Source organism: Bos taurus, chromosome 6 (assembly GCF_002263795.3).
Source record: "Bos taurus isolate L1 Dominette 01449 registration number 42190680 breed Hereford chromosome 6, ARS-UCD2.0, whole genome shotgun sequence".
Lineage (NCBI taxonomy): Eukaryota > Metazoa > Chordata > Mammalia > Artiodactyla > Bovidae > Bos > Bos taurus.
In genome coordinates this window covers 103,392,469-103,415,266 of record NC_037333.1, presented here as the reverse complement: position 1 = coordinate 103,415,266, position 22,798 = coordinate 103,392,469, and the positions used below count along the sequence as shown (strand labels likewise).

Sequence of the window (22,798 nt, the reverse complement as noted above, 5' to 3'; positions counted from 1 at the left end):
TAGTTCATGACTTCAGTTCTGAATGTGCTAATTTTGAGAGTCCTGTAAGAAATTTGAGTGGATACGTACTGAAGGCAACTGTATATATGCATCTGAAACTTGAGGCAGAATGTGATAAAGTTAAAAAGGTTAATCAAAGGACAGATGACTGACTATAACTCAAGTGTGCACCCACATCTAAAAGGATGGGCAGCAGAAGATGGGATAATTTTAACCTGTTGCTTCTGGAAAGGTTCCCTGTGGGGCATGACTATTTGGGGTGTTTCTTAGTGGGTCAATGTATTAGTCAGGATTCTCCAAGCAGAACCAATAGAAGACATAGTATAGGTGATATAGGTAAAGATATAGGTGGGCTTCCCAGGTGGGCTTCCCAGGTGGGCTTCCCAGGTGGCGCTAGTGGTAAAGAACTTCCCTGCCAATACAGGAGACATAGGAGGCACGAGTTCAATCCCTAGGTCGGGAAGATCCCCTGGAGGAGGGTGTGGCAACCCACTCTAGTATTCTTGCCTGCAGAATCCAATGGACACAGGAGCCTGGAGGGCCACAGTCCATAGAGTTGCAAAGGGTCAGACACAACGGAAGCAACTTAGCATGCATGCATAGGTACAGATATAGAGAAGTTGAGAAGTCACAGGATCCACAGTAGGCAAGCCGGAGACTCAGGAGAACCAATATGTAATTTCAGTCCCAAGTTCAAAGGCCTGAGAACTCAGGGGCTAATGGTGTGATGTCCAGTTTGACGGTCAGCAGTACCAAGACCCAGGAAAAGCCAATGTTCCAGTTTAAGTACAAAGAGAAGGAAGTACAAAGGAAAACCATGTCCCACTCAAGGCAGTCAGGCAGGAGGAGTTACCCCTTACTTGTGGTTAAGTGGGCCTTTTCGTCTCTTCACACCTTCAACTGATTGGACAAGGCCCACCCACTTTAGGGAGAACCATCTGCTTTACTCATTTATTCAAATATTAATCTCATCCAGAAACACCCTCACAGCAGCTCTCAGAATGATATTGGATCAGCTGTCCATTCAGCCCATGGCCCAGCCAAGCTCACACATAAAATTAACCACCACACTCTGTTGCTAGGAACACTCACCCCCCCCGCCCTAACCTCCTCCCCACTGTCTCCAAAGGTCCACTCAGTGCATCCTGCAGGGGCACGGACTGCTCCTGCATTCAGCTCTCCGGAGGCTGGCTCTCCGCGGCAGTGCCATCACCACCCTGGCCCAGATGAGGCTGTCCGGGAAGAAAAGCCTTCTCCAGGAGCTGCGGGAGCAACACGCCCTGGAGCAGGGCTCCTCCCAGTGTCTGGATGAGCACCAGTGGCAACTGCTCAGAGCCCTGGTAAGACCGTGCCTCAGCCCCTGCCCCACCCAGAGCAGGAGTACCGCTTCCTTGGCTTCCAGGTTCCAGTCTGGTTTAGTCAAAGCCCCAATCCTGGGGACTTCTCTGGCTAAGATTCCTTGCTCCCAGTGCAGCAGGGGCCTAGGTTCAATCCCTGGTCGGGGAACCAGATCTCACATGCTGCAAGTAAGAGTTTGCATGCTGCAACTGAGAGAAAAAACCAAAGATCTTGTGTGCCTCAGCTAAAAATATCCTGCAAGCTGCAATGAAAATTGAGGCTCCTGTGTGCCACAGTTGGGACCTGGTACAGCCAAATAATTAAATGAGTGCTTAGTTGCTTAGTCATGTCCGACTCTTTGTGACCCCTTAGACTGTGGCCCACCAGGCTTCTCTGTCCATGGGATTTTTCAGGCAAGAATACTGCAGTGGGTTGCCATTTTCCTCCTCCAGGGAATCTTCCTGACCCAGGGATCGAACCCACTCTCCTATGTCTCCCGCATTGCAGGCAGGTTCTTTACCCACTGAGCCATCAGGGAAGCCCCCAAGTAAATAAATAAATTAAAAAAAAATCAACCCTGCTCCCATATTGTTGTGGGTGGGGACAATGGCACAATAGGTACCCCTGCTGAGGGCACCCAGTATGCCCAAAGCTTGCAGTGTATATGATAATGACAATTATACTAAAGTTGCATAAGAAGTCAGAACACAGATAGGTGCAGTCATCATCAGGGGTTGAGAGAAGAGGGCTCTGTGGTCTCTTTTAAGGTCTTCACAAATCTAAAGAAAGACTGTAAATTGCAGGGCTGGGATTTAAACCCAGACAGGCTGACTCCAGGACTGCTATAGCCACTGAGCTGTATGAGCAGCTGATGTTTTCTGACCTATGAGTGAGGGACAAGCTCACCGTCTCTTTTTCTTGGCCCTGGAAGACTTGGTGGGAAGCAGGCAGCACTTCCTGCCCTACCTCCGACTCCCCAGCCTCCTTCTCCAACCCCTATTCCTTCAAGAGACGGACTTCTCACAGCCCCTATATTGGCTTCCATGATGTCCCAGACTACTCTCAGACTCAGATGTGACTGAAGAACCTCTCTGCTGTGTGACTTTTAGAAAGTTGCTCAGCGTCTCTGCTCCTCTGTGTCCTCATCACTCCTAGTGATCAGGTCTCAAAGTGTTTGGGGTGATCAAGTAAGTTCTTGTACATGTAAAGAGCCACGGATGGCACTGGGCACACTGTTGGTGCTCAATAAATGCCCAAAGGGATCGTCAAGATCCCCAGGCTCATCCACTGTGTACAAGTTTTTGCCAGGCCAGAGGTGCCCACTCCTACCCTTCTCCAACCTTTCTGGGACCCCAGGCAGGGCCAACCCCACCTCCTGGTTTGGTCCTAACCAGAGCATCCATTGACTTCCCTGGAGCTCAAACGGTAAAGGTGATGCAGGAGACCAGGGTTCAGTCCCTGGCTCAGGAAGATCCTCTGGAGCAGGGAATGGCAACCCACTCCAGTATTCTTGCTTAGAGAATTCCATGGACAGAGAAGCCTGGCAGGCTACAGTTCATGGGGTCGCCAAGAGTCAGACACGATTGAGTGGCTAACACACATGCACAGAGCATCCATGCAGGCGACAGGGGTCTCCAGTCTTCTCCCCGCCCGACTTTTCCAGGAGGCGCGCGTGCTGGAGGAGACCGGCAGGCTGGAGGAGGAGGCGCAGCAGACGCGCCTGCAGCTTCAGCAGCAGCTCCTGGCCGAGGCCCAGGAAGTCGGGCAGCTCCTGCAGCAGCACACGGAGCACGCCATCGGGCAGGCGCTGCTGGGCCACGCGCGGAACACAGCCTCCAGGAGCCGGGCCAAGGACACAGATGACTTCAAGGTGCGGGGCCGCCCCAGCCCCCAGGAGCCCAGGGGACCAGAGGCGGGGGTCAGGGGTGAACGAGAGAAGGGATTTGAGCAGAGCAGCAGCTGGGCCTGCCCAGGAGCCTTGAGACCTGCAGAGCTCTTTGCCTCTGAGCCGCCTTTTCCCCTCGCTGTAAGAGGGAACGCCTGCCCCGTGGAGCGGTGAGGATTTCCGCCCGCTGCCCAGCCCTGTCTCCCGTCCTTCTGAGCACCAGCTCGGTCCTTGCACCAGCCCAGAGAGGAATGTCATTTCAGCCAGAGCCTCCCAGTGAGTCAGTGGCAGGTAACAGAGTCTGAGCCTAAGTCCCTCCCCCAGGGGCAGGCCCTCCCTGCCCTTGGCCACCTCTGTCGGAACCTGAGCACTGGTGGAGTTGTCCCTGATGGCTGACCATTGCTGCTAACATCAGTCTGACTTGAGTAAGCTGTGGTTGTCTCCTTGCACTGAGTTATGACAAACCACAGGAGTGAAAACCACCTTCGTAAGAAGTGACGTGGGCATCGCCCTTCTAAGTCAGTGGAGGGGTGGGTGGGGCTTTGACTGCCTCATCTCACTGGGCTCTTACCACAGCCCTTGCCTGGAAAGGATAATTTTTCTTCCCATTGTTCAGGTGGGAAGACTGAGGAGTTTCACTGGGCAGAAGACATGCTTAAAGCCCCCCAGCCTCAGTGAGTGGCTGGGACTGGAGGCTGGTCATGTCTGGAATGACCAGCACGTGCTTGGCTTCTCCTTGCCTGCCTCCTCCCTCAAGCTGTAAGAAAAGGCAGGGGACCCCCACGTGTTGCAGATCTCAGCAGAGAGAGTCTGTGGCTGGTACCCATGGGAGGTGTTTTAGATTTGGGCTGGCAGCAGACCCATCTGGGATGTGCCAGGACCCTCGAGGGCACTTCCATGAGTCCCTTCATTTACATAAAGTCACTCACCTGCACAGCAGAGAGATTGGCCCCTCAATTCTGAAACACCCCATCTCGTTCCAGATCTTTGGTGTCTGCCACACTTCATCATCCAGACCTCAGGGCTAGTGATGCTGGGAGAGTCTCTTCCCTCTCCTAAAACCTTACAACTCTGACCTAATCAATGGTCATTACGTGAAAACAGAATGAAACATACGTGTGGCATATCTTCTCCTCGGCTTCTCCAAAGGACTCTGAGTCAGGCTTAGATAACGGACCCCCACCAGACACACACCCACCAGAAAGAACGTGGGCCCGGTGTCTGGAAGGATGTTCTTTGCTGGACCTCTGTTCACAGGGCCCCTCGGCCTCGGGCCCTGCGGCAGGTGCTGGGACAGAGGAGCCAGGTGGCAGTGTTCCTGCCTTCAGGGAGCTTATCATCTACTGGGAGAGGACACGCTAACTTGAGAAGTTGTGCTGGATGGGAGCTGAGATGCAGGCAGCGCCGAGGGGGATCGAGAGAGGGCTGAAACATTGGACATTCTAGAGCAAGTGTATTTGCTGACTTGAGTGGTACACCAGCCGGAAAAACTGGGGAGGAGGAGAGGAGGGTGGCCAGGACGGAGGCCCTGGAGAAGGGAGGAAGGCTGCAATGCAGAGAGGTGGACACCGCCCCCCTGTGGCAGGAGCCTAGAGGGACAGAAGGTGTGAAGTGCAGGTGGGTTTGCTGACTTGACAGGGAAGAAGAGGGACTTCCTGTCTTCTGCGTTGCTGCTGCTGCTGCTAAGTTGCCTCAGTCGTGTCCGACTCTGTGGGACCCCATAGACGGCAGCCCATCAGGCTCCACCGTCCCTGGGATTCTCCAGGCAAGAACACCGGAGCAGGTTGCCATTTCCTTCTCCAATGCAGGAAAGTGAAAAGTGAAAGTGAAGTCACTCAGTTGTGTCCAACTCTTAGCGACCCCATGGACTGCAGCCTACCAGGCTCCTCTGTCCATGGGATTTTCCAGGCAAGAGTACTGGAGTGGGGTGCCATTGCCTTCTCCCATCTTCTGCATTAAATGTGCTAAATGAAATCCAAGGAAGGCTGTTAGCGGGAGCTCCTGACTGGAAGTGCAAGGCCAGAGCTCAGAGTCCTTGGGGGTGGAGTCAGATGTGAATGTTGGATGGAGAGGGAGAGAGAAGTGGCCACAGTAAGGGAAGAGCAGGACTTAGGGGTGAGGAGACGGACTCTCATCTCCTCTGCATCCCGAGCTGCAGCCCTCCTCACCTCCACGGCTTCCATCCACGCCAGCACGTCAGGGTATATTTCTCAGCCCTACGAACATAATGAATCACTCAACAATAATGAATGGGCATTTTTTTTCTTGCCCAGAGCTTGAAGCCATTCAGTAAATGTTTGCTGAAATGGTGAATCGAACCTGACCTTTGCCCATCATCTCATAAGGTAAAAGGTGATGACTTTACAAGTGCCCAACCATGTCCCCAGTGATAGGGCATCCCAGCATTTCTTCTCTGTTCTGCTTTGGGTCCAAAGGTGTGTCATTGAGGACTGTGTATAACTGCAAGTGACAGAAATCTGTGCTTAAGTAAATGGAAGTTACTGATCTCACATAACAAGAAATGTGGTGGTTCCAGGCTGGCACAGAGGATCAATGATGTGACCAAGGACCAACCTCTTTCTGATCCATCATTATTGGTGTGGGTTTTGTTGCCTCATGGTCTCAAAATGGCTGCTGATGCTCCATACATCAGGCTGTGTCCTGGCCAGAAGAGGGAAACACAAAGTCTATCACCCTCACCAAGGCTTTGCTTAATGTTGGGAAAAGGGAGGCCCTCAACAGACTCTCTCTAACATTGCATCTCACTGGTCAGGACTGGGTCATACACCCAGCGTCAGACCATCCCTGACCAAGGAAAATAACATTATTCAGTTCAGTTCAGTTCAATTGCTCAGTCATGTCCAACTCTTTGCGACCCCATGAATCACAGCATGCCAGGCCTCCCTTTCCATCACCATCTCCCGGAGTTCACTCAAACTCACATCCATCCAGTCAGTGATGCCATCCAGCCATCTCATCCTCTGTCGTCCCCTTCTCCTCCTGCCCCCAATCCCTCCCAGCATCAGAGTCTTTTCCAATGAGTCAGCTCTTCACATAAGGTGACCAAAGTACTGGAGTTTCAGCTTTAGCATCATTCTTTCCAAAGAACACCCAGGGCTGATCTCCTTCAGAATGGACTGGTTGGATCTCCTTGCAATCCAAGGGACTGTCAAGAGTCTTCTCCAACACCACAGTTCAAAAGCATCAATTCTTCGGCGCTCAGCTTTCTTCATAGTCCAACTCTCGCATCTATACATGACTACTGGAAAAACCATAGCCTTGACTAGACGGACCTTTATTGGCAAAGTAATGTCTCTGCTTTTGAATATGCTATCTAGGTTGGTCATAACTTTTCTTCCAAGGAGTAAGTGTCTTTTGATTTCATGGCTGCAGTCACCATCTGCAGTGATTTTGGAGCTCAAAAAAATAAAGTCAGCCACTGTTTCCACTGTTTCCCCATCTATTTCCCATGAAGTGATGGGACCAGATGCCATGATCTTAGTTTTCTGAATGTTGAGCTTTAAGCCAACTTTTTCACTCTCCTCTTTCACTTTCATCAAGAGGCTTTTTAGTTTTTCTTCACTTTGTGCCATAAGGGTGGTGTCATCTGCATATCTGAGGTGATTGATATTTCTCTTGGCAATCTTGATTCCAGCTTGTGCTTCCTCCAGCCCAGCGTTTCTCATGATATACTCTGCATATAAGTTAAATAAGCAGAGTGACAATATACAGCCTTGACGTACTCCTTTTCCTATTTGGAACCAGTCTGTTGTTCCATGTCCAGTTCTAAGTGATTAAGGGGGCACAGGTTCAATCCCTGGTCAGGAAGATCCCACATGCTGCATGGCACAGCAAAAGAAAAAAAAAAGTAGTGCAGATGAGGTAAATGCTATAGAAGTATAGAAGAAGAGTCAGATTATACATGTGATCAAAAATAATGTGATCAAATCCACAGGCAGAAAGAAGCAACATGTGTTTAGGGATATTGTTGTTCAGTCGCTCAGTCATGTGCAATTCTTTGCAACCCCATGGACCGCAACTCCATGGACTGCAACCCCAAGGAACCACGCCAGGCTTCCTTGTCCTTTACCATCTCCTGGAGCTTGCTCAAACTCATGTCCGTTGAGTCGGTGATGCCATCCAGCTATCTCAACCTCTGTCATCCCTTTCTCCTGCCTTCAGTCCTTCCCAGCATCAGGGTCTTTTCCAGTGAGTCAGTTCTTCACATCAGGTGGCCAAAGTATTGGAGCTTTAGCTTCAGCATCAGTCCTTCCAGTGAACATTCAGGGTTGATTTCCTTTAGGGTTGACTGTTTGGTCTTGCAGTCCAAGGGACTCTTAACTGAGCCTTCTCCAACACCACAATTCAAAAGCATCAATTCTTTGGCACTTAGCCTTCGTTATGGTCCAACTGTCACATCCATACATGACTACTGGAAAAACAATAGCTTTGACTGTAGGACCTTTGTTGGCAAAGCAGTGTCTCTGCTCTTTAGTATGCCGTCTAGGTTCATCATGGCTTTTCTTCCAAGGAGCAAACATCTTTTAATTTCATGGCTGCAGTCACCATCTGCAGTGATTTTGGAGCCCAAGAAAATAAAGTCTGTCACTGTTTCCATTGTTTCCCATCTCTGCCATGAAGTGATGGGACCAGATGCCATGATCTTCATTTTTTGAATGTTGAGTTTGAAGCCAGCCTTTTCACTCTCCTCTTTCACTTTTTCAAGAGTCTGTTTAGTTCCTGTTTGCTTTCTGCCATAAGGGTGGTGTCATCTGCATATCTCAGGTTATTGATATTTCTCCCAGAAATCTTGATTCTGGCTTGTACTTAATTCAGCCTGGCATTTCGCATGATGTACTCTGCATATCAGTTAAATAAGCAGGGTGACAATATACAGCCTCGACATACTTCTTTCCCAATATGGAACCAGTCTGTTGTTCCATGTCCAGTTCTAACTGTTGCTTCCTGACCTGCATATAGGTTTCTCAAGAGGCAGGTCAGGTGGTCTGGTACTCCCAATCTCTTTCAGAATTTTCCACAGTTTATTGTGATCCACACAGTCAAAGGCTTTGGCATAGTCAATAAAGCAGAAATAGATAGTTTTCTGGAACTCTCTTACTTTTTCCATGATCCAGCGGATGTTGGCAATTTGATCTCTGGTTCCTCTGCCTTTTCTAAATCCAGCTTGAACATCTGGAAGTTCACAGTTCACATGTTGCGGAAGCCTGGCTTGGAGAATTTTGAGCATTACTTTACTAGTGTGTGAGATGAGTGCAATTGTGCAGTAGTTTGAGCATTCTTTGGCATTAATAATAAGATTATTAATGCTGGTTTAAACCAGCCAGGTGCTCTCTACCTGCTCTGGACCAGCGAAGTTTGGGAGTAAGTGGACTATGGGAGTCAGGACTGTGTTGGCCGTAGCTGGCTCTGTGTGTGCCCTCTACTAAGACTTTCCCCTCCTGCCCACAGAGAAGGCTGATGGAAGCAGCCGTGGAGAGTGTCTACGTAACCAGCCCTGGCATCGGCCGGCTTGTGCAGGCATATTACCAGCAGGTTGGGAGGGTCATGCAGGACCACGAGGAGAGAAGGCTGCAGCATCTGAAGACCCTGCAGGGTATGGTGCCCTCCACGAGGAAGCCCTGCCAGCAGCGAGCCAGATGTGCTCTTAGTTGGGGATGGGGTGGGATGTCAGCATTTTCAAATGGTTATTTAAGAGGATTTAATTTTTTTATGTTTTATGTATTTATTTATCCTTGCCTTGTCCCCCAAACCACCTTGAAGCCACCTTGGTTTCCCTGGTGGCTTAGATGGTAAAGAATCTGCCAGCAATGCAGGAGACCTGGGTTCAATCCCTGGTTGGGAAGATCCCCTGGAGAAGGGAGTGGCTACCCACTCCAGTATTCTTGCCTGGAGAATCGCATGGACAGAGGAGCCTGGTGGGCTGCGTTCCATGGGGTCACAAAGAGTCAGACACGACTGAGCAACTAATACTTTCAATGACAATGACTTGTTCCCCAAAGGCTTTTGAAAAAGCACTTAAAGAAACATATCTATAGAGTACAATAGGATTTTATTTTTTAAGTAGGTGAAGCAGGACAAGGAGAGGACAGTGAGATGGAGTTAAGGTTCAGTCATCGTCTGGGACATATGTGAGCACTTTCCTACTTAAGAGGTGACATGCATTTGCCTCTGGGCTTCCTAGTGGCCAAAGAGACGTTCCCTCAATTTAAGCTGTCACAGTGACAATGAGTAAGAACAGGCCAGTGGCCCATATGTGGGCACATTCACCCATGAGAGTCAGTTTTTCCCTGTGGGCTCTCGTAAGAGGCCACCCGGGGGATGGAGCAGACCAGACCCCCAGGGCCAGCAAGAACATCATGGAGTAACAGACAAAAACCAGTTCCTTAAAGTCTCTTGTTGTAATAGTCCTCCCTACACCTGGGGCTTTGGAGCAGGGGAGAATCCCATTTTCTCTGATGGGTTTTTCCTGGATTGTCCACAATCTCTAGACGAAGGACGCGAAGCTGGTCCTGGGAGCAGGTCTCCCATGAATCTTATTTTTCTCAATGAGTTCAGCTGCTGCTTTTTTCCTGCCCTTGCCCTGGGGAACTAGAGCTCTACATTCAAATAAAATCTGGGACCTGCCCAGAAATCTGCCTGCTGGCTACAGATCCTTCCTGATGGTTCTCTCAAGTAAGGGTAGGTCTCCTTTAGCAGGAGGCAGATGTGATTGATCATTCCTGCAGAACATTCAGGAACTGAGGTGTTCACATCCCCTCTCTAAGCCTCAGTTTCCCGACTTGTGGGGCTAGGCTCAGGCTCACCCTTCCTGCATCCTCTTAGCTCTAATTTCCTGCTTCCCTGATACCCCAACTTAGTGAGAGGATTTCTCAACAAATGCCTTGAAATGATGTAACTTGATCACACGAACTCCTTTTTTCATTCAGTCAACTCTTAAGAGTCCTAGAATGCTATGCCCCTGGGGATCATCCAGGATGGACCTTTCTATTAATTCTAGAAAGCTTGGGTCCAGGGAGGTCAGTGGCCTGTTGATATCTCATAGCTCGGTCAGTATGGCAACTGCTGCTGCTGCTGCTGCTAAGTCGCTTCAGTTGTGTCTGACTCTGTGTGACCCCATAGATGGCAGCCCACCAGGCTCCCCCGTCCCTGGGATTCTCCAGGCAAGAACACTGGAGTGGGTTGCCATTTCCTTCTCCAGTGCATGAAAGTGAAAAGTGAAAGTGAAGTTGCTCAGTCATGTCCGACCCTCAACGACCCCATGGAGTGCAGCCCACTAGGCTCCCCTGTCCATGGGATTTTCCAGGCAAGAGTACTGGAGTGGGGTGCCATTGCCTTCTCCGGTATGGCAACTAGGTGAGTGTAACTAGATAAATGTAGCAGCTAGCTAAGAATAAGCATGTTCTGAGATGACTAGCCCAGGTGGCGCTAGTGGTAAAGAACCTGCCTGCCAGCACAGGAGACAAAAAAGAGACTTGGGTTTGATCCCTGGGTCAGGAAGATCCCCTGAAGAAGGTCATGGCAACCCACTTGTCTGGTGAATCCCATAGACAGAGGAGCCTGGTGGGCTATGGTCGATGGGGTCACAAGGAGTCAAACACGACCGAGACGACTTAAGACACAGCGTGCACAAGATGACTAGGAAATATGAAATATATATATGATGAAATACGAAAAAATATATATATGAAAAATATATATAAATATATATTGTTATGGCTATGGTCTAATAAGCAGTTAATTCAGGTAGTAGCAAGAATGCAGGAGAAAATAATTTTGATCATCTGTTTCAAAATATACCATTGTTTTAAATAATTAAAAAAAGAAGAGGAAATGTGTTCTGATATATAGACCAGTGCACCTCAGACTCAGAAACCAAACCTCTCAGCTCCTTGGAAAGTACCCGGTTCAGCACCCATGTCTGTAGGACTCACTGCATGCGTACAGCACTTTGTGTAGGTTGGTTTTCTTTCCTGGTGTGGACTTTTAATCATTTTTGGTGGCCTTTTAGTGTTGACCCTTTCTTATTAGGCTTTCCTTTCTCCTGATACTTACAAGAAAGCGGGGCTGAGCAGATGCAGGCAGAGCTGGGGTACTGTCCTCATTGGTGCATGGGGTGTGACGGAAATCATGGCTTCCTCCTGCACACGAAGCCCTTCCCCGGGTGAAGCATGGAGCTGGTAAACAGCACACCTGAGAGCAGGTGTGTCCTGCTCATCTCTGCACCCCAGCGCCTGGCCCCTTCCCAGCACAGTGTGAGTCCTTCAAACACCCACCTCGATCATTGTGTGTTATGTGGGCTTCCCTGGTGGCTCAGCTGGTAAAGAATCTGCCTGCAATGCAGGAGACCCTGGTTCAAATTTCTCGATCAGGAAGATCCCCTGGAGAAGGGATAGGCTACCCACTCTAGTATTCTTGGGCTTCCCTGGTGGCTTAGACAGTAAAGAATCTGCCTGCAATGCAGGAGACCTGGGTTTGATCCCTGGGTTGGGAAGATCCCCTGGAGAAGGAAACAGCTACCCGACTCCTGTATTCTTGCCTGGAGAATTCCAAGGACAGAGGAGCCTGGTGGGCTACAGTCCATGGGTGGTAAAGAGTCAGACAGGAATGTGCGACTTTCACTTTCAGGTGAGAGAATAGAAGATTACAAGCTGCGGAAAAAGCAAGAACTCGCCGATCCTTTGTCTGGGGCCGAGATGGCAGGTGGAGCTCAGGAAGCCTCCAGAGCTGTTCACCAGAGGTAAGGCCTCCCCGCTGGCTGAGGGTCCCCACGCAAAGGTCCCAACCCCTGTGCATCGCCTTTGTCTCTAATACACTCTCAGCAGCTGACCTTCCCGTTCATTCACCTGTGGGCCTGGGTTTCCTGTCCCATGTGGCAGCCCACAAGCCCCCGTCTGGTTCCCCTCTAACTCGCAGCCCCTGAAAGGGACTTTGGCAGAAGGGCACAAGTCAAGATGTGCTGAGGGCTTCGTCCCAAGGTTGGAGTGGTCTTCACAGCCCTGATGTGGCATCTCCTCTCTGATCCATGCTTAGCTGAGGCCCCAGGGGCAGGTGAGCCCAGGAAGCATGGTGAGGGGGCAGGGAAAGAGGAGGAGGACTGTTTCCTGCTGCTGCCGTAGCAACGCCCACCCCCGCACCGCCGCTATCACACTCCGTGTTGTCTCAGGGAGCCGAATGTCAGAAGTTAGGCTGATGCTACTGGTTTTCTGGGCCTCCCAGGCCAAAATCAGGGTGTTGCTGGCTGGCCTATCATCAGAGGCTCTGGAAGCTTCCAGGCTTCTTCAGGTGTCAGCGGACTCCAGTTCCTTGTAGAACTGAGGTTCTGTTTCCTTGTGGCTGTTGGCTGGGCCCACCCTGACCTCCCAGTGGCCTCTCTCTGCATCCAGAGATGTGGTCCCTGCATCCAGAACACTAAGTCTTGCCCACACTTGTCATCTCTTCTGCTGCATCTCTCTGACCGCACCTGGAGAAACCTCTGCGTTCACAGACTCCAGTGATTGTTGTTGTTTAGTCGCTCAGTCGTCTGACTCTCTGCGACCCATGGACTATGCAGCCTGCCAGGCTCCTCTGTCCATGGGATTCTCCATGCAAGAATACTGGAGTGGGTTTCCATCTCCTTCTCCAGGGGATCTTCCTGACCTAGGTATTGAACCCAGGTATCCTGAATCACAGGCAGATTCTTTACCACTGAGCCACCAGGGAAGTCCCCCAGTGATTTAGACCCACCTAGATAATCCAGCAGAGAAGGCAACGGCACCCCACTCCAGTACTCTTGCCTGGAAAATAGACGGAGAAGCCTGGTAGGCTGCTGTCCATTGGGGTTGCTAAGAGTCGGACACGACTGAGCAACTTCACTTTCACTTTTCACTTTCATGCATTGGAGAAGGAAATGGCAACCCACTCCAGTGTTCTTGCCTGGAGAATCCCAGGGATGAGAGAGCCTAGTGGGCTGCCGTCTCTGGGGTCGCACAGAGTCAGACATGACTGAAGCGACTTAGCAGCAGCAGCAGCAGCAGCAGCAGCAGCAGATAATCCAAGTTAATGTCCAAATCTTAAAACCAGTAACCTTAATCACCCCAGCAGAGTCCTGATTGCCATGTAACATAACATCTTCACACGTTCCAGGGATTAGGGTGTAGTGGGGGGCGCTGTGTGGCCTACCACTAGGAGGGAAAAGCCAATAAGGCCTGTGACAATGAGGGGTTTCCATGCCAACTGAGGCCCACCCCAATCTGGACCTTCTTATGGACTCAAGGAGATGGGCGTTGAGGGAAGGGCATCGAGGGTCATGTATGAGCCTCTAAATCACTGAAACTAAATCACACACCTGCACCCCCACTGGGCTTTGCTTATTTATTTTCCATAAACCCAACAGAGTTGGACCAAGGAGTGGCAGAGGCCCCAACTCTTGGGTCACTGGGGTCAAAGTGGAGCCCTTGGCCCACAAGATGTATAGAACTCAACTTCCAATAATGCCAGCAAGGGGTGAGGAAAACAGGGGACTTGTCTACCAAGTCTGCCAAGCCCCTTCCACGTTGGTTGAGGGTCTGCCCTGGAGGCGTTAATTCTCCAGCGTTCTCAGGCATCCCTGAGCTGGCCAAGCCCCACACCCCATGGTCAGAGGAAGCCCTGAGACCTGGGCAGAGGTGCTCGTAATGAGACATTGGCATGCATGGAAACTGTCCCCTGAAGGGCAGCCAACCACCACGTAGGCTGAAGGGATGTGGGCTTAGCACCAGCATGTCCCCATAAGCACATACTTAGGTCCTGAGGTAGGCACGGGGGACAGTGCTTCCCACCTGAGAGCTCAGAGCCTAGAGGGAGAGATGGACAAATTAAAAAGAAAACAAGTCGGCACAGGCGCTGTGATGAGGGAGGGGGCATTGCGGGACCGCAGCGGGGATGGGGCTCCCTTGTCTAAGGAGAGGCATCTCGCCAGCTGGAAGTAGCAGCAGGACCACCGCTCTCCAGGATGGAGGAAAGTGAGCTACATCCTGGGCCACCAAGTAAATCCCAGCCCTTCTCTGATGCTCCTTTAAGAAGCAGGATCCGCAAGGTCCCCCAGGTCAGACTGAGTCCAGCTTCCCCTCCGTAAATCCTCTGGCCATGAGCTGCTGCTGCTGCTAAGTCACTTCAGTCGTGTCCGACTCTGTGCGACCCCAGAGACAGTAGCCCACCAGGCTCCCCCGTCCCTGGGACTCTCCAGGCAAGAACGCTGGAGTGGGTTGCCATTTCCTTCTCCAGTGCATAAAAGTGAAAAGTGAAAGTGAAGTCGCTGAGTCGTGTCCGACCTTTAGCATGAGCAGTGGTCAGCAAATGCCCTGCCATTGGGTTGAGGCTGGGACTCACTCTGACTGTTGGCACAGTCTTCAAACTACAGTCCAGCAGTTCTCAGATTTGGGGGCATCTGTCTCTCGTGGCTTTGTGCTGAACATGCTGGTTGCACCCCTGGACACCCAGACTCAGGGACTTGGAGCAGGGCCCAAACATCTGAATTGCTAACACTCTCCAGTCCTTTGTGATCCCAGGGCTCCACTTTGACCCCAGTGACCCAAGAGCAGGGGCCTTAGCCACCACCTGGTCCAACCCTGCTGGGTTTATGGAAAATAAAGAAGCAAAGCCCAGCGGGGGTGCGGGTCTCACTGATCTTAGAGACTCATATATGACCGTCAGTGCTCTTCCCTCCATGCCCATCTCCTTGAATTCATAAGTGCAGTTTCTAGTGAAAGTCAGCCAGAGCTCCTAGGGACAGAGCAGCATGCTGATGACAGATACCGATTTTAAAAAGGATATGAGAATAAGCACGCACATGAAGCACTTCTCAGTCAGATGGTAAATTTCACACTTCTTCTCTGGTGAGGGGTGGGATTGTAAGCGAGCCCACCTAGGGATACCAGGTGATACTTAGCGGCCCCTCCCACCCTTTACGCCCCGGGCCCCAGGTTCCCCATCTGTAAAACAGCGTTGCCATAGCACCTATTACTACAGACGTATAACTGTCAGATAAGCCATGCAAAGCCTGCAAAACTCTCACGCTGAGGCCGGCACGTGGCAGGGCACCAATGTCCATCACTGCTGTCAGCACCGTCTTGGCAGAGACGTTGGCACTGCACGTGGTGCAATGTGAAATTCAAACAGTTCTGGAATCAGAACTCTTTCAAATGGATATTTTTGAAGTATCCATTCCCGTAGTCGCATTTGTGTCCACATAAGGCATCCACGAGCTGATGCACTCAACCAGGTGACCCTGTCCTCAGCCGGCTCTCTCGTCTTAGGTCCTCGTCACTCCCCTCCTGGTTTGGAGCTGCAGCCTCTGCCCAGACCCCCACTCAGCCTTCCTGCTTTCTATGCTGCAGCCACGGCATCGCATGAAACACCAGACAGCCGTGTCTCAGATTCTCCCAGACCCTTGAGACTGCAGGGTCTTGCGTGGCTCCCCAGCTCTTGAGACTGAAGCCCTGCCCTAACCAGGGGACACAGGCCCTTCCTGGGCAGTCCTGTCACTTCCCAGCGTTCCCAAGAGCCAGGTCCATGGGGGAGATGAAAAGTCAGCTGGATGACAGTCGAGAGTGACCAGGACTAGGGACAAGATGCGTGTGGGACTGAGGCTGCTCACAGAAAGAAGCCACCTGGCCTCTGTAGCGGGCTGAACAGGGGTCCCCAAAAGTGAGGTGAACATCGCTCAGTCGTGTCCAACTCTTTGTGACCCCATGAACTATACAGTCCATGGAATTCTCCAGGCCAGAATACTGGAGTTGGTAGCCCTTCCCTTCTCCGGGGGATCTTCCCAACCCAGGGATCAAACCCAGGTCTCCTGCATTGCTTTACCAGCTGAGCCACCAGGAAAACCCAAGAATACTAGAGTGGGCACCTATCCCTTTTCCAGCAGATCTTCCCGACTCAGCAATCAGCGGATTCTTTACCAGCTGAGCTACCAGGGAAGCCAAAAGGTCCATGTCCTAAGCTCTGGAATCCATAGATGCTAAGTCACTTCAGTCATGTCCAACTCTTTGTGAACCCATGGACTGTAGCCCGCCAGGTCCCTCTGTCCAGGGGATTCTCCAGGCAAGAATACTGGAGTGGGTTGCCATGCCCTCCTCCAGGGGAATCTTCCTGACCCAGGGATTGAACCTGCATCTCTTACGCCTGCTGCGTTGGCAGGTGGACCCATACATGTGACTTTATTTGGGAAAAGGATCATTGCAGATGTCATTTATGTTAAAGATCTTGAGATGAGGCCATCACCCTGGCTGATGGCCAGGGAAGCAGGGGGACATCTGACCACACATGGAGGAGATGATGTGACAACAGAGGCAGAGACTGGAGTGATGCAGCCACAAGCCAAGGGGTGCCGGCAGGCACCTGAAGAGGCAGGGAACAGGTTCACCTCTAGAACCTCCTACGGAGCACAGCCTTGCCAACTCCTTAACTGAAGATTTCTGGACTCTTCCATGAGAGAGGATAGATGTGTTAGAAGCCTCCTAGTTTGGGGTCATTTGTTAGAGCAGCCCCAGCGAAGTAATGCAGCCTCTTTGAAGGTGTGAGAGAGACCACACTGCAGAGCACTGACCTCAGCTGCATCATAGTTACTTGTTTGATATCTCTCCCTCCCCTCAGCTCAAAGTAGGGCCCTGTAAGGGCAGAGATTATGAGTCTGCTATTCACAGCTGTGTCTTCAAAAGCCAGCATCACACCTGGAAGTCTAGAAATTCTTCTGTGAATCAATGAATGAGTGGATAGAAGGATGGATGATAGGGTCTTGTAGGATGAATAAGAGTTTACCAGAAAAAGCAAAAAGAGAGGGAAAGATATTACTGGTAGAAAGAAGAGCATGAAGCAAGAGCTGGTGGAATTTCGTGCCTTCAGATACAATCCATGGACAGCTGATGCTAAAGGTGTCTTCTGCCTTCATGTCTAGAAGTTCAGCGCCTTTCAGAAAACCAATCATAACAAGGAAAAGACAACGGCAGAGAACAATTACCGAAAGAGGGTGGGTGGAATTGAATGTTCCCCTTTGCTGAGGACCAGAGGAAGGTCTGCTGAGGAGGGGAGGGAGTCTCTGCTCCTGAAAGGGAGGTGGGGGTGCTGTCTCCAGGTCAGGGACCCTGCTTCAGCCCCAGCTCTGGCCCCTGCCACTGGCAGTAATGAGGCTGTCCTATTCAGGACTTCTCAGACTCTGCCTTCTAGGAAACCCAGCCTTCTGTTTTAGAGGGAGGAGCTCCAGCAATTCTGAAATTTTAAACAAAGACGGGTCCTTTCAGGGCACCATCTCGCCCACTCCCCACCCTCGCCACACCCCGGAATTAAATGGCTTTTCTCCTATGAAGATGCCACTTGCAGCCCGAACTCTGCAGGTGTGGGACTCAGGGTTGCCCCCCTACCCTCCACCCCGGCCCTCTGAGCTTCTCCCGAGCTCTTCTCCTCTCTGTCCTGTGGATATTACCAAACCACCCTGAAGATCAAGTGAAAAATTTGTGTGTGAGACTCTGTAAACTCCCCAGTGTTCATCGGAGGACATCTGTTTTTCTGATGAGTCAGTCGCGGGGCAGAGGGAGTCGAGAACTGCGTCTCGCATGGCTTCAGTAAATCAAGCCGCGATGGCGGTTATCCCCTGTTCTCCCCAAGGGCTCGGCCATCGGTCATCAGTTCCGCTGATTCAGCAGGTCCTGGGGGCAGGGTCGCGCTGGGTCTGATGAACCCGCCGGCAGGGCAGCGCTGACGGCCGCGTTCCTTCCCGCAGGATGCTGGCGCAGCAGAAAAAGTTCCTGGCTCAGTTCACCACGCACCAGCGGACTCGCCGTGACGCGCGGAAGCGGAAGGCGAGGGTCATGGACCATCTGGAAGCCCAGCTTGAGACCCAGCTACAGGTACAACTTGTGCAAACGCACGTGTGCCATGTGGGCAGTGGTTTACAGGGGAGTGGAAACAGTGAAAAGCCAAGCTCGTGGTCACGTGACCAAGGCACAGGCGCCTTCGTGGGGACCACACACCCTGCGCCGGAGCCCCTCAGCCTCGGCGAGTCTCCTGGGCTAATGACGCATCAGCCTTGCAGCTCGATTATGAACTTCGATTCTGCCTGGGGTCTGCAGCGCCCAGCTTAGAGGCAAGCCCGGACCACTCATCAGCTTTGTCTGTTGAGCTGAAAAGAATGAGCATCTCCCTTGTGTGCCAGTCGCCACCCTGTAGCCCTCTCGGTGTTAAGGCTGACGTTAGCATCATTCAGGCAGTGCTGCTGGGCCCAAGGCTTGCACTTTAGAATATCCAGGATGCTCATATTTCATGATGTAAAGTGAATATTTCATCCCAGAAAAATCTCCTTGGTGTGAGATGATAAGGTATGGCTATAAAGCAAAGCGGCTGCCCTTAAAAAGAAATCAGATATTCCAGAAAGGGAGTGCTGAGCAGTGTTGACCCATCTGAGTATTCACTAGCAGTGTGGCGTAACAACAGTGATATGATAGGGTGGTGACCCCTATTCCCTGAGGGCCTCCTGTAGACAGTCACTGAGGGCCTTAGGTTCATCCACAGCCAATAGTGGGTTACTCTTGGCATTTTACAGATGGGGAAACTGAGGCCCCAAGGGATCAGGCAGAGGGAGGGGTTAGATCCTGGTTCTGTGCTGCCTTCAAGGAGTCCCTCACACCTCAGTATTCTCATCTGTAGAGTGGGACCCACAGCCCAAGTGAGTGAGGATGGACGGCCAGCCGCCCCTGCATTCCATGTGCCTCGGCCACTTCAGGCCTCTCTGGATGCTTCTCAGGGAGACAGAGGATGCTCCACATGGGAATGCTGTCCTATCTCCTGTCCCCACTCTGAGCGCATCCACCTCGATCTGATGGAAGGGGATTTAGAGGCAGAGCATGGCAGAGGGAGGCCCCACTGACCCTCTCTCTTCGCATTCAGGAAGCTGAACAGAACTTCATCTCAGAGCTGGCAGCATTGGCCCGGGTACCTCTTGCCGAAAGCAAACTATTTTCGAGTAAACGTGGGCTCTCAGGTGAGTCATAGGAGGAGGTGCCCTGCAGGCTGGTGAGCAGAAATATAGGTTCTAGACCCCCGGTCTGCCGCTACCGGTGTGTGACCTCAGGCACCACATGCACCCTCTCTGGGCTTGTGTGTCCTGTCTGTAGATGAGCAGGCTCAACTAGGATGCCTGCTGGACCCCTGGCCCTCCAACCTGCTGTAAGTCCACTCAGCAGTCGACTCTCACATCTGACTCCATTTCCCCATCTGTGAAATGGGATTCATTAGTCTTTCTCCCCCTGCCAGTGGAAACCCCAGTGACATCACAGATGGTGCGGCAAGAAGAAAGTGTGTAAAATCACAGAAGGCCAGGGACTTCCCTGGAAGTCCAGTGGTTAAGGCTCTGCACTTCCCAGGCAGGGGGCGTGGGTTCACTCCCTGATTGGGGAACTAAGGTCCCACATGCTGTGTGGAGGAAGGAGGGATATATGTGCTCAGTCATGTCCGACTGTTTGCAACCCTGTTGACTATAGCCCACCAGGCTTCTCTGTCCATAGGGATTCTCTAGGCAAGCATACTGGAGTGGGGTGCCATTCCCTTCTCCAAGGGATCTTTCCCACCTAGGGATCGAACCTGAGTCTCCTGCATTGCAAGCAGATTGTTTACCGTATGAGGCACCAGGGAAGCCCCATGCTGCGAGGCATGGCCAAAAAACAAAACAATATTCAAAAATTTGGGGAAACACTTTAGAAAAAGAGATCACAGGGGGCTATTAAAAGCTGCAGGTTCTCAGGTTCTCACTGCTTCGGGAAGCTGCCAGGCTGGCTGGGTGTGGGATAAACACAGCAGGAGCCTGACTGACTGAGTGTGAATCCCGGCTCAGCCACCTCCCGGCTGCATGGGTTTGGGCAGGCTCTCACCTCCCGCGAGATCTCAGTTTCCTTATGAGTTAAGCAGGTCTAAGAGCAGTAGGTACCAAATGCACTCGGCCCCCAGAGCTTCTCAAAGAGTGCCAGGCTGGGGCAAAGCGAGGCCAAGAGAAACTACCCCAGAGCCAACGTCTGGTTACCGTGTCTTCAGCAGAGAAGCCCCTGAGGACTAAAAGGAAGAAGCCAGCACCCCGAGAGAGAGGGGACACTGGGGGTCCCCAGGATGATGACCCTGCCTCGGGGGGCCCCACGTCAGGATCGCTCAGGTAAAATGGGGCCCTTGTTGGTCTCCTAAACCTGGGCGGGAAAACCGGCATCTCTTGTAGGTGTTGACTCAGGTCCGAGAACTGATGGGTGATGATGGGAAGTGTTGGTGTGACTATTACTGCTGTTGTTAGTGTCCAGTTTGGCTCCATTGGCCATGACCCATCTCTCCAGCCCACCAGCATCCAGCCACAGCAGCCGGCAGTCCCAGGCCTCACCAGGGCCACTGGGTTTAGACACTTCGGGATTGGCGGCAAGGTGGGTCCGGCAAGGACTGGGGCACCGCAGTCCTCTGAGCGTGGGTTTCCTGTTCCTGTGGCTCATGGATGGCCTCCCACCAAGCACAGGGGAGCTAGGAGTTTTGTTTCTTAACAGCCCATGTCAACATGCCAGCTGTTTCAACTGCCCATCACTGCCTTTTCACATGATCAGGTTGGATGCATGGCTGCATCACGACAGACCTGGAATCATTGTTCTGACCAACTGCATTTCTTCCCTATTTTTAAGCAGCAAAAGGCTGAGCCAGCAAGAAAGTGAAGTTGGTGATGGCGAGAATTCCAAGAAGATGCTAAAGAGAAGAAGCCATCTGTAGCTTAAGGCTGCTCAGGACAGGCCCTGAAGACCCGGGCATTCTCTGAAGCCCACTTGCCCCTCCCCCAGGAGGATTTGCCACCCCAGGGGTAGGGGGGACAATGGGGTCTTCCCTCTGCCCACCGGCTTGTGCAGGGCTGGAGAATGGATGGCAGAGTCCCAGCAAATGCCTAAAAGAGTAAGGCGGACCCTACTGCCTGTGAAAATGACAAGCTCCCGGTGTTGGGAACACATCTTTTCAAGTTTTTGCGTCTCCTCGGCTTTGAGACACGGCTTGGTTCCATAGGGAGCCCTTCCTTCATGACTCTCTCTAACCTCCCATTCCGCCAAGTGCTGATGCCCTCCAGGCCCGCCCTCGCCAGGCTGGGTGGCCTCAGTCCCGCCTCGGGGCCCTCTGCTCCCTAGCCGCCTTGTGGAGTTCTGCCGCTGGTGAAGCAGGTGTTGCTAGTGTTTTCTGGGTCCAAGGGCTTTTCTCCTGCATCTTCATCACCCCCACTCTCTCTGTCCCATGCACCATGACCACTGGCCAACCTGGATTCTCATCAGGACCCAGTCCCTTCTTTGGCTCAGCCGGCAGCTCTGGCCTGGTCTCCATAAGAGGATCTGAGTCTCAGGTCTCATGACATAGACCATGGAACCCCTAGCCTGTGGGCCTGTCCTCACCCACCCCAGGGACTCAAGGACCCATAGAGGCGTAATGACAGCTGCAGCAGTGTCTTCTGTTGGAGACATTTAAAGCACTGGGTAGGGGGCCCTGCCCTGGAGTAGGAAATGGCAACCCACTCCATGTTCTTGCCTGGAAAAAATCCCATGGACAGAGGAGCCTGGCAGGCTACAGTCCATGGGGTCGCAAAGAGTTGGATACGACTAAGTGAATGAAGATGCATGCAGGGAGGCCTTGCCCACCCTGAAGACTTCCTCTGGGAACCGTGAGGCCTTCTGCTAGACAGCTGCTCTCCCCTAAGGAGAAATGGTTCTCCCAGAGGATGCTGGGAATATCCAGAAGCTTCCAGACCAACCACTGCCAGGAGAGGCCATTCCCATCTGGAAAGAAAATTGCTCTTTTAATTGAAATCAGGGATTCTCCATCTTGGCACTGGGGACATTTGAGGTGAGAAAATTCTTTGGGGATGGGGGCTATCTTGTGTATTATGGCATGTTTAGCATCATCAAAGAACCCACCTGCCAATGCAGAAGTCCTAAGAGATGCGGGTTCAATCCCTGGGTCAGGAAGATCCCCTGGAGAAGGGCATGGCAACCCACGCCTGGAGAATCCCATGGTCAGAGGAGGATGGCAGGCCATGGTCCACAGAGTCACAAAAGAGTGGAACATGACTGAAGAGACTTAACACACGTGTGGCCTCTGCCCACAATATGCTAGGAACACTCCCAACTGTGTCAACAAAATGTGTCTCCAAACACCACCAGATGTTTCCTGGGGAGCTGGGGGGCGGGCATCATCCTCTGACCTAAGGCAGAGGGTGCCAGCCCATGTGTGTGTGGGATGAGAGTGTAGTATTTCCATGAATTCCCAGTACACAGTGGGCTTCAGGTTCTAGGAGCTCCTGTCTCAGGGATTTTCTGGACCAACCATCTGTGGTCTGAATCTATATTTCTTAAAACCCAGGTTAGTCTCTCTTAGTCAGGAAAGAGTGGCTTTAACAGAAGAGGGAATCCATGCTAGTTGCATCATTTGTTAAGGATATCTGCCATTAGAGCATCCTCAAATCCTGACTGGGCATCCAGTAGAGTTCCAAAATTAACCAGCAGCTCCCTCTTGTGGCTAAATAAAACATCACCTTATTCTGCA

General features: G+C 51.7%; 1 protein-coding gene across 5 annotated transcripts in view; it reads left to right on the top strand.

The window, feature by feature from the left end:
* EVC (EvC ciliary complex subunit 1) overlaps positions 1-22,798 on the top strand; it is a 104,935-nt gene extending 82,137 nt beyond the window's left edge. The window contains exons 14-21 of one of the 5 annotated variants that reach the window (XM_005208179.5): positions 1,130-1,340; positions 3,002-3,208; positions 8,693-8,837; positions 11,870-11,981; positions 17,982-18,108; positions 19,145-19,238; positions 20,288-20,399; positions 20,905-22,798. In XM_005208179.5, coding sequence (XP_005208236.2) covers positions 1,130-1,340; positions 3,002-3,208; positions 8,693-8,837; positions 11,870-11,981; positions 17,982-18,108; positions 19,145-19,238; positions 20,288-20,399; positions 20,905-20,989 — 1,093 coding nt within the window. In that variant the 3' untranslated portion in view covers positions 20,990-22,798. 5 annotated transcript variants of the gene reach the window in all.